The sequence below is a fragment of the Eumetopias jubatus genome, unplaced genomic scaffold (genome assembly GCF_037043125.1).
Source record: "Eumetopias jubatus isolate StellerSeaLion01/CBP00866 unplaced genomic scaffold, mEumJub1_p1.0 scaffold_4, whole genome shotgun sequence".
Lineage (NCBI taxonomy): Eukaryota > Metazoa > Chordata > Mammalia > Carnivora > Otariidae > Eumetopias > Eumetopias jubatus.
The window spans coordinates 64979196-64991296 of NW_028274810.1; the positions used below are offsets into that span (position 1 = coordinate 64979196).

The 12101-nt window shown below is 40.8% G+C and overlaps 1 protein-coding gene across 1 annotated transcript in view; it reads right to left on the reverse strand.

Annotated features, from left to right (window-relative positions):
• The window catches only part of ZYG11B (zyg-11 family member B, cell cycle regulator), a 71281-nt gene extending 60328 nt beyond the window's left edge, over window positions 1–10953 (reverse strand). Inside the window, exon 1 of the mRNA XM_028106890.2 lies at window positions 10767–10953. Coding sequence (XP_027962691.1) covers window positions 10767–10769 — 3 coding nt within the window. The 5' untranslated portion in view covers window positions 10770–10953. The remainder of the gene's footprint in view (window positions 1–10766) is intronic.
• Window positions 10954–12101: the final 1148 nt, after the last annotated feature.

The following is a 12101-nucleotide window of genomic DNA, read 5'->3' on the forward strand; positions in this document are numbered from 1 at the left end:
TGGGAGCCTGCTTCTCCCTCTGCCTCTCTCTCTCATCGAGTCCCGCATCGGGCTCCCTGCTCCTTGGGAGCCTGCTTCTCCCTCTGCCTCTCTCTCTCTCTCTCTCTCTCATGAATAAATAAATAAAATCTTTAAAAAAAATAAAAATAAAAATAAAAATAGTTTATTGACATCTCTCTGGAGGATTGTGTAATACTGTTCTGAAAAGTGGTGGTTTGGGAGTCGGCCTGCCTAGTTTAAAGTACCAGCTCTACCACTTAGAAAATGATATAATTTTAGGCAAAGTACCTAATCTCCCTGCACCTCAGTTTTATGATCTGTAAAATACAGACAATAACAGTATTTACATCATAGGATTATTGTCAGAATTAAATAAATTCTAAGTGCAAGACACATAGAACAGTGACTGATATATTAATTGCTCAGTAAATACTACCTATTATTATAGAATAAAAACTCTATAGAACAAAACTGTGTTTTGTTCACTGCTGTATTCCCAGAGCCTAAAATAATGCCTACAACATGGGGCACACTAAATGTTTATTGAAAAAACAAATGAATAGTCAGGCACAAATTTATTGCTAGGTTTATTTAAAATACTTTTGCCCCTACGCCTGGGTGGCTCAGTCGTTAAGCAGCTTCCTTGGGCTCAGGTCATGATCCCAGGGTCCTGGGATCGAGCCCCGTATCGGGCTCCCTGCCCGGCGGGAACCCTGCTTCTCCCTCTCCCACTCCCCCTGCTTGTGTTCCCTCTCTCTCGCTGTCTCTCTCTCTGCTGAATAAATAAATAAAATCTTTTAAACAATTAAAAAAATAAAAAATAAAATACTTTTGCCCCTAGATAAAAAGACTATCTGACAATAGAGAAATAGCCTAAGTCTAGCCCTGAAATTAAAGTGTGGGAATGAAAGGCAGACAAGTGTCATGAGTTCATGGGTATAAGAAACTTCAGATATTGGACAATCTTTGACTCCTCATTTTAGTAGTACTCCATGGGAAATCTCTTCTTAGTTTATTAGTTTTGGCTTTTTGGGTTTTTTTGTTTTTGTTTTTGCATTTTCTACTGCTGATTCAAGCAAGTCAGATTTCTAGCAATAAACATCTAAGATAACCTTAGATATGATCTAAACCCTTCATCTTCTCCTTCCCCAAACACAATCATTTTACAAATGAGGAATAAGGTCAAGAAGGTAACGCCAAGGGCACAGATATATTGTGTTCAAGGGTACAGATATATCAAACTATTTGGAATGGACTATGGGCATTTATTTTTCTTTTTTAAAAATCATCAACTACTCCTTAAAGATCTCTAGATGCCAGATAAAAACGGAGGTAAGGCAAGATTCTTGCATGTATCACTTCAAGGCCTGGCCAGTGTGGCCAACAGCTATATGCTAAAGGGCAAGGAGCTAGAGTTCTATCTAAAAAAGATCAAGGCCTAGAAAGGTAAATAAATCCCCTTACTTTCCACCTTAACTCATGTAATAAAACAATCTAAAAAACAAAACAAAAATTCAGGTCAGTAATCACTGAGCATATAAACAGATCATAGGATTCGTGAACTCAAAGAGATACTTCAGCATTATTTTTCTCTTAACTACTAGCATGAGTTTTGAAATATAATAGAGTAAACAGAGAAGCCAGGTTAATAATGGAAAGAACACTGGGCTTGCAGTCAGTGCTGACTCTGCTACTTACTAGCTGTGTGATCTTAGGAAAATAAATTCTCAGTTTTCTTATTTGTAAAATTGATGCTAAACTTTTTTTTTTAAGATTTTATTTATTTGACAAAGACAGACACAGCAAGAGAGGGAACACAAGCAGGGGGTGCGGGAGAGGGAGAAGCAGGCTTCCTGCTGAGCAGGGAGCCCGACATGGGGCTCAATCCCAGGACCCTGGGATCACGACCAGGGGCTCAATCCCAGGACCCTGGGATCATGACCCGAGCCAAAGACAGACGTTTAATGACTGAGCCACCCAGGCACCCCCGATGCTAAACTTCTATCTTGACTACTTCACAAAATGGTGATGAAGAATAAATGGATGTGTATATGAAAAATGACTTTAAAATACTAAAATACTATACAAATATTAACATAACCAAAATTTTTTGGTGTGAAAAGTTGGGTAATATATTCATGGAGGTAAGAGCTCAAGTGCCCTGATCCCACAGGACTATAGCTAATAGAATGTATCTACTATAATAACTTACCTTTAACTTTCTAGAATCTTAAGAGGTGGAAGAGATCATAGAGAAGATTTAATACAACTTTTTCATTTTAGAGATTTTTAAATGGAGGCATAGAGAGGTGACATGATTTGCCAAAGGTTACAAGTTCTATGAAAAGAAAAAACTGATATTATATAACCAAGAACATTCAAACTTTAAAAATGTCCTTAGAAAAGGAGAATATGACATTGCACAGGCATTAAGATGCTGGAGAGCTAAGAAAAATGCCTGTACAAGGGAGAACTAGAGATAGGAAAAAAGAAAAAAAAAACCCAGAAGATTTTTATAGAGCTAACAAAATGTTTAAATAATTAACCACCCCTCTAGATTTACAAGTAACTCATTCTTTACCATCTGTGTTTAAATATTCTATTCTCTGAAAGGACATCTCCACAAATTATAGACAAATAATTTGTAAGTGTTTATACGAAAAGACATTGCTTAGCAATTCATCGTGAAATCATTTGGCTTCCTCCCCAACTCTTCCTGCTGAACTGTTTTTTTTTTTTTAAGATTTTATTTATTTATTTGACAGAGAGAGCACAAGTAGGCAGAGCGGCAGCGGCAGGCAGAGGGAGAGGGAGAAGCAGGCTCTCTGCGGAGCAGGGAGCCGGATGTGGGGCTTGATCCCAGGACCCTGGAATCATGACCTGAGCCAAAGGCAGATGCTTAACGAACTGAGCCACCCAGGCACCCTCCTGCTGAACTCTTCTAGACAGAAACATCCATATATCCCAGGTCAAAAGTAACACTTGGGCTAGTAAGAGAAAAACTATCTGATCCAACATTTCTTGCCCTCAGGGGACCTGTACAGAGTATTCATCCTTTTTTTCCGTCTTTCATAACTCACATCTCAGTTGACATTACCTTATCATATTCTCTACAAAGTGCACACACTCTTTTACTGAACAAATATTTACCTACTTACTATGTCTCAGGCATTATGCTAAGTGCTTAAAACATGAAGTTGAAAAAACACAGTCCTGTTCTTGTCCTCAGAGAGCTCACAATCTGGAAAGACAGCCACCTTCCTTAACTAACAATGCCAAGCACAGGAGAGGCATATAGAAAGGAGTAACCCAAGGCTGCCTGGGGGTAACTGAAGGCTTCGCAAAGGAGATAGGCCTTAAGGGGATATTGAAGGTTTAATAGTCAAAAAGTCAGGAAGCGAGACAGCATTCTAGACAAAAAGAACAGTGTAAGCAAAACTTAGAGGCACAAAAAACTCTTAAGGTGTGCTCAGTATTACTAAGCATAAATGCAAAGACTTTTCTCATAAAATGATTAGATCATTAGATTAAAAGACCAGATAAGGGCCCTTGTATACTATGCAAAACACAATCATTTAGCAACTATTTGCTGAGCCCCAACTATGTGCTAGACACTGTCAAGTACACAGGATACAGATCTTTGTAGACGCATTGCTGTCCACATATATGGTTGCCACCTGAGTTGTGCAGTACAACCTGTGTGGCCCTAGCAACCCTATAAGACTGCTATTAACTAGTGGGACCCAAACTGCAGGCTCCTTAAGTATGGTAGAGTCCACAAATTCACACACATACCAACTATGCTCTGTATACAATAAAATTTTGAAATATACACTATTTTCAATGCTGTTAAATTAAGAGTGCAGTATTGGGGCACCTAGGTGGCTCAGTCCGTTAAGTGTCTGCCTTCGGCTCAGTTCATGATCCCAGGGTCCTGGGATTGAGCCCCACACCCGGCTCCTGGCTCAGCAGGAAGCCTGCTTCTCCCTCTCCCACTCCCCCTGCTTGTGTTCCCTCTCTCGCTGTGTCTGTCAAATAAACAAATAAATTCTTAAAAAAAAAAAGTGCAGTATCATTTTAAAAGTTAAAAATAGAACTATCCTGTGATCCAGCTATCACACTACTGGGTATTTACCCAAAGAACACAAAAACACTAATTCAAAGGGATACATGCACCCCTATATAGCAGCATTATTTACAATAGCCAAGACATGGAAGCAACCCAAGTGGCCATCAATTGAAGAATGGATAAAGAAGATGTGATATATATGCATGCGCGTGCACGCGCGCGCGCACGCGCGCACACACACACACACACACACACACACACACACACACACACTGGAATACTATTTAGCCATAAAAAAGAATGAAATCTTGCCATTTATAACGACATGATGGAGCTAGAGAGTATAATGCTAAGTGAAATAAATCGGACAGAGAAAGATGAATACCAAATGATTTCACTGATGTGAAATTTAAGGAACAAAAGAGCAAAGGAAAAAAACGAGAGGGAGAGAGTCAAAGCAAGAAACAGACTTTTAATTATAGAGAACAATCTGATGGTTACCAGAAGGGAGGGGATGGGGGTATGGGTTAAATAGGTGATGGAAATTAAGGAGTACACTTGGGGGCACCTGGGTGGCTCAGTTGTTAAGTGTCTGCCTTCGGCTCAGGTCATGATCCTGGAGTCCCGGGATCGAGTCCCACATCAGGCTCCCTGCTCAGCAGGGAGTCTGCTTCTCCCTCTGACCCTCCCCCCTCTCATGTTCTCTCTCTCTATCTCATTCTCTCTCAAATAAATAAATAAAATCTTTAAAAAAAAAAAAAGTGTCTGCCTTCGGCTAAGGTCATGATCCCAGCATCCTGGGATCGAGCCCGCATTAGGCATCCTGCTCAGCAGGAAGCCTGCTTCTCCCTCTCCCCACTCCTGCTGCTTGTGTTCCCTCTCCCACTCCCACTGTGTGTGTTCTCTCTCTCTGTCAAATAAATAAATAAAATCTTAAACAAAAGGAGTGTACTTGGTGTGATGAGCACCAGGTGATACACGGGAACTGCTGAATTACTATATTGTACACCTAAAACTAACCTAACACTATATGGTAACTAACTGGAATTAAAATAAAAACTTAAAAACAAAACAAAAAAAACAACAAAGAAATGTGGTGATAGGGGCGCCTGGGTGGCTCAGATGGTTAAGCGTCTGCCTTCGGCTCAGGTCATGATCCCAGGGTCCTGGGATCAAGTCCCGCATCGGGCTCCCTGCTCAGTGGGGAGCCTGCTTCTCCCTCTGCCTCTCTCTCTCTCTCTCTCTCTGTCTCTCATGAATAAATAAATAAAATCTTTAAAAAAAAAAAAGAAATGCGGTGATAGTTATATCCAACTTGACTTTTCATTTATTGGAAATGAACTATCTATACTTCCAATATTTTATTTGTGGAGACAGGCTTGCAAGTAGCAGCATGAAACCATTCCTTTTGTCGTTTAGAAATAAAACAGAACAATTATAAAAATGTTTTGATTTTTTTAAGTACAAAAATGCAACAATTCCAAATTTAAGGTTAAAAAGTCAGTTCTTATCTATTTTGATGCCATAAACATAGTAAATTTCAATCTACATTGTAATATATATTCATTTGAAAATATTACAAATAATGCTTTATCTTATGTTAATGTGTCATTTGTTAAACAGGAAAAGGCTGAAATTTGTTTTAATGTATTTTGTTCATTATTAAGTTAACTACGTAAGTAATTTAAAAATAAAGTATATTTTACTTAAAATTATTCCTTATACCACACAAAATCTATTTTAAAAAAACAAATGAGATTGGGAAGTGCTGATTCTTTTTACATGACCTAATATATGACCCTTGGGAGACCTACTGTTTGTAAATAAAGGACTTTGGTATAGTAAATTCACTTTAATATTCTCATAAATCCCTAACAGCAACATATGTGAGAACTGAGGCCCAGTGAGCAAAACTGCAAAGCTATTAGTGATTCTGTGCTGCTTCTACAACTCCATAGTAATGCCTCTATGGAAAATTCACTTTGCCAAAAAGTGGTGTACTCTGGCACCACTCTAACTTTGTATTTTATTTCCTTATATTCTCCTTCTTCTAGTTTAAATCACCAGCACCAAAACAAGCCTAGGGTGAAAGTTCACACACTTATTTTCAGCTAGACTAGTGCAATAGCTCTTCCCACACCAAAACATGTTTCATATTGATTTAGAGCTATAACCTCCAAAATCTCTTAATTATGATATTCCTTCACACACAAAAACAAGGTACTCTGGGTCTTTACAGTGAGGCCAAAACTCCTAAGCCTATGACTCAAGGTACTCCATGATCTGACCCTAGGCTCACCCAGTCTCATCTTCTCCTGAACCCTCAATACTAGAGCCACCCATGTCCCAGAATACATCATGCCTGCTTCGGGCCCAGTTTTTATGCTCAAGCTGGTCCCTTTGCCAAGAATGGCCTTCCTTCCCAAACTCTTATCCAATAAACCCCCACTTGTTAAAACCCCCAATTCAAATGTCCCTTTTTCAACAATGCCTCCCTGACTTTCTGATCATCCCCAAAGTCATTTATTCATTTAACAAATACTTATTGAGCACTTACAATGCACCAGGTACTATGTAAGTGTTAAAGATACAATGGTGAGCCAAACAAACATGGTCTCTACATTCACAGAGCTAGTATTTTTTTCATTGGGATGCTATGAGGATTAAATGAGATAAAATATATAAAGCACTTAAAACAGCATTTAAAATACACAACCATGTTCAATAAATATTAGCCTAACCATACTATCTAAAATAGTTGCCATACACTCATATACCTTTCACCCTTAAACAGCACAGGTCTGAATTGTGTGGGTCCACTAATACACAGATTTTTTTACAGTATGGTATTGTAAATGTATTTTCTCTTCCTTATGATTTTCTTAGTAACACTTTTTCTCTATCTTATAAGAATACAGTTTATAATACATACAACATACAAGTATGCATTAATTGACTCTGTCACTGGTAAGGCTTCCAGTCAACAGTAGGCTATTAGTAGCTAAGTTTTTGGGGAGGTAAAAGTTATACTGGGATTTTTGACTGCACAGGGGTTGATGCCCCTAACCCTGGCAATGTTCAAGGGTTAACTATATAATGTCACTTTATATTTTACCCTGATTTATTTCTTTTTAGCACGTATGACTGCTTCTCATTATAATTACAACTGATATGTATTCTATGAAAGAGGGCTACGTAATAGAGGGGGTGTGACTTAGGGGTCTTTTTGAGGGGTAAGCAAGGCAGATGAGGTTTCCCTGAGTTCTCTGAGAACTCCAGGATATGCAGTTAAGCAGGCAAAAGAGGTACCACCACAGGTCATTCACTGTGCCATTCTTCCTATCAGTTTTCCACAATACAACTCCTATAATTTAATCTTTCAGTTTTCTTCCTAAAAGCAAAATCCTGAGAAGCCAGCTGTGACTATCCCATACCATGATCCCACAACTTTTCCTTTCTTTACACGCTTTGCATTTAAAATTACTCTTTTTGTTTGATGTCTAGACTGTCCACACATACAATATACAAAAAGGCAGGGATCATATCTGTATTATTTGTAATATTCCCAGTGCCAACACAGTCAATGGCACTCAAAAAAAAAAAAAAAAAAAACAAGAATAAAAAGTAAGAACTACATCTTAAACCTGTGGTTCTCAAAGTGTTGGTCAGAGAACAGAGAACATCAGCATGACATGAGGACTTGTTAGAAATGCAAACTGGGGCAGAGGAACCATGAGAGACGATGGACTCTGAAAAACAAACTGAGGGTTCTAGAGGGGAGGGGGGTGGGGGGATGGGTTAGCCCGGTGATGGGTATTAAGGAGGGCATGCTCTGCGTGGAGCACTGGGTGTTATGCACAAACAATGAATCATGGAACACTACATCAAGAACTAATGATGTATGGTGATTAACATAACAATAAAAAATTAAAAAAAAAAAGAAATGCAAACTGGGGCGCCTGGGTGGCTCAGTCGGCTAAGCATCTGCCTTCGGCTCAGGTCAAGGTCCCAGGGTCCTGGGATCAAGCCCCGCATCAGGTTCCCTGCTCAGCAGGGAGTGTGCTTCTCCCTCTCCTACTCCCCCTGCTTGTGTTCCCTCTCTCTCTCTCTCTCTCTCTCTCTCTCTCGCTGTGTCTCTCTCTGTTAAATAAATAAATAAAATCAGAAAGAAAGAAGAAAGAAAAGAAAGAAAAGGAAAGAAAGGAAGAGAGGAAGAAAGGAAGAAAGGAAGAAAGGAAGAAAGAAAGAAAGGAAGAAAGAAAGAAAGAAAGAAAGAAATGCAACTATCAGGCCCTACTCCAACCTAATAAATCAAACTCAGGACGTGATGGCACAAACCCTCCAGCTGATTCTGATTTATGGTAAAGTCTGAGAACCCTTGTTTTAGACATCTTAACTATTCAAAACACAACAATGAAAATTTTGAAAAATATAAAATGCAAAGCTTTGTAATAATGTTTAACTCTATTTACTGAGTGCCTACTACATATATTGCATAAGGAAATAAAAAAGAACAGCCTCACAGGTAATTCTCAGCTCATAATAAGCTAATATTTTGCCTTCTCTTCACTTCTCCCGGACATACACTCTTAATTCTGCATGTATGTGTTTTTTGTTTTTGTTTTTAAAGGTTTTATTTATTTGTTTTAACAAGTAAAGAAAATCAAGTTAGTTGCAGGCGAAGTCGAAATTATAGTCATGCCTAATATATCTTCCTAGTCACATTTCCTACTATACATCCTCATTTCCTCAACTCTCCATGCTAAATAAAGGTAATCTGCTACCTATAATACATCCTAATTACTTTCTACTCTCATTCAAACAAAGCATTCTTTGCCTTCCCAAAATGATCTATATAAACCATATTCATCTTTCTGGCCCAGCACAAATGACACCTTTGGATCGTAAACACCCAGAAAGAGTTTAAATCTTCTCCCTCTGTACTCATACATTCATTCTCAGTGGGAGAGCCAATGCTTCCAAAAGCCTAGAAATTTGGTGTCTTAGGCAGGACAGCTTACTTTATTCTAAAGAGATCATTGCATCTTACTAAATTTATTTTTTGCCCCCAAAATAAAATTCTCCAACTCACTCTTTCTATGTAGTCCTCTAGTTGTCTCAAATTTCAGTTTAAGATCATACTTGTCAGATAGGAAAATGAGAGCACAAAGTGAATCATTCAAGCATGGATATGGCCTGGGCACTGGGAATAACAGGAATAAGTAGGCACAACTGCTGCCTAGAAAAACCCCACATTTCAGGGGGAGATACAGGTTACCACACAAAGATAGTGTGATGGATTGTGTATGTGAAGGGTTGTTGTGGAGGGAGACACAGAAGAACCACCTAAAAATGCAGTCAGTTAAGAGAAAGTTCACAGATTAAATGATTTTATAATAAACCACTTTCCTAAAAAATGAATGGGGTAAAAACAAAAACTGACTAACCTCCTAGAACATGATTACCAGGACTTAGTTTTGACTAGAATATCTTATTCTTCCCAGAGACCAAAATTTAGATTGCTGATATGATCAGCAGTGTTTATTAAATGTACTGCAAACCATGTGTAACCCAACTCAATGAAAAACCAACTGAAGCCTCAACTTATTCTGAAACAGGAAGGAGAAAATTTGCAAATATAAGTGTCTCTCAAGCAAAGGCAGAGAGCGCGAAACAAACGATGGTATTAGAAGGTATTAAAAAGACTGGCACAATCTGACTGCGAACCTGATTTTGTCTTCAGATGCCCTGGTCTCTGCCTCCAAACAAAAAACAAACCGTTTGTTCTGAGTAATAATTAAGCTTGCAAATAAATATTTTTAAATTTCCCAAGCTGTACGTACCTCCACATTAAAAGACACTCAAAATAAATTAAAAAAAAAAAACGTTTCAAAACATGTTTAATTATTTGTCAAAGGCTAGGTATCTCAAAAGGTCATAGAACGGATGCTGGCCGTCACCCCATGCTTCATTCCAAAACACACTATCACCCAGGTTTTGCAATAACCCTAGGCAATAAGGCGTCAGGCTCTCTCCAATACTTCCCATCTCCCCCTTCCCCTCTACAAAAAAGAAAAAGAAGAAAGCTTACAAATCCCTATCTGCCCGCCCCACTGTTCCTGGGAAGCAATTGCCCTCAAATTGTTCCTGCACAGACCCCTGAAGCCTTAGAAGGAAATGGGGACAGCTGTGAGTGCGGGGGAGAAACGACATCCGATTAAGGGGGAGAGGAAATGTGGCTGGTAGAGGACGAAGGGGAGAAAGAATACGGAGAGAAGGGGGCAGTGGAGATAAAATAATTAAAGGGTGTAAGAAGCGAGAGCAAAGAGCAGGAGCGAAAAATAGGGAGGAAGAAGAGAGGTACACAGATCCCAAGAGATAAAAAAGCAAAACGGTAGAAGAGAAAAGGAAGGTCGGGTTAAAGGACGAGGAGGGGGCGGCAACGGGGAACGCGAAAGAAGCTGTCACTGGGGGGTGATAAAAAGGGTGTCACCGGGAAAGAGAGAGCTGGGGGGGATGTCACCCCAGCAGGTGGACGGGGAACAGGGGGAAGGAGAAGCGGGGGCGCCGAGGGGGACAGTAGCAAGGGGGTGAGGTAAAGGCAGGGGGCAGACGGGGGCACCAGAGCTAGGGAGGGGCAGGCCGCGGGGGCTAAGGTGGCGTGCGGCTGAGGCTCCGGCAGGCCTCGTTCCCTCACCATGGCTGCGCCGGCCTGGTCCTCGGGCGTGCAGCCTCTGTCCTGGGTTCGGCGGCGGGCCGGGCCTGAGCCCGCCCCCAGGCTGAGCCGGCGCGGGGGCTCCAGGAGGCTCCGGGAAGCGGCGGCTCCGGGCTTGGCCCAGGCCTCGGCCTCCTTCCCCCAGAAGCTGGAAGTGCAGCAGCCGCAGCCGCAGCCGCAGCCCGACCCGGAGCGCAAACTCCGCCCACGCGAGGCCCCGCCCCCCACTGGTAAGCTGAGTTTGGTCCCGCCTCCGCCCTCATTGCGCAGACTCAGTCAAGGAGTCGCTACCGCGCGCCTGACCTCTGGGTTCTGCTCCCTTGCCGGGCCCTTAAAGGAGCCACACCCCCCTCAAATCGTAGCTTCTTTCTAAAAATAAGAGCTTTAGATATTACGTCATAACAGGAGATTGGAGCACTCACTCGTTTCAGTAATCTATAAGCCCTTGCGTTTCCAGTTCATTGTCATTCGTTACCATTGTCGTAATTGTTGGTGATTTCCGTTCTCTTAGGTAATTCTTTCAATGCCCTCACACCTCAGGTTCTCCTCTCCACTAGGGATCACCTTGCCTCAGCCTCTCATTTCCATGCTCTTACCTTAGATCTCATTACCAATGATTGTAACCCCTGTATAATGTCAATTTTAATCATCCAGCTCTCCCATTACAACCCCCTTCATTTCTAGCTCTCTTCCTCTAATACCCAAATCCAAAACTTCAACTCCTCCAACACTCAAAATCCACTGATCCTACCACGTTTTCACTATTCCTTACATGGCCCTTTTATCCTCACTTCCGTCCTTGAACGTCCTCGAGTTTAGATTCTGTTGTCCATCATGAAAATCATTCCTAGGTATTAGCCTTCATTTCTCCAGTCCTGCTCTCCTTTCCTTGTGCTCACCTGATTAAACTCTAATCCTAAACCTGCAGCAAAACCGAGGAGAGTGGAGAAAAATTCAGAATCATACTGACTCAGCTCTCTAAATCTGATAATCTATTATCCTCAAATAGGCCCCTAATGCTTAGCTACATTTCTCCAGTTTCACACACTGTCCCACCATACTAGATGACTGTCAAACCTTCCTCCCTCAACCTCATTTAACTGATGATTTTGCTACTAATTCACTGAGAAAATGAAGCAAAAAAAAAAAAAGAGAGAGAGAGATTGAGAAGATCCACAGCCAGCCACCATGACTTCCAGACTACCTCTGACTGCTCTGCCTGTAATTCTGCTCCTATATTCTGCCTTCCTTTCCTTTAGGAGGCATGAGCCATTTGACTTTTAACTGAGGTCAAACTCTCCTTAGTTCTTCTCAAAC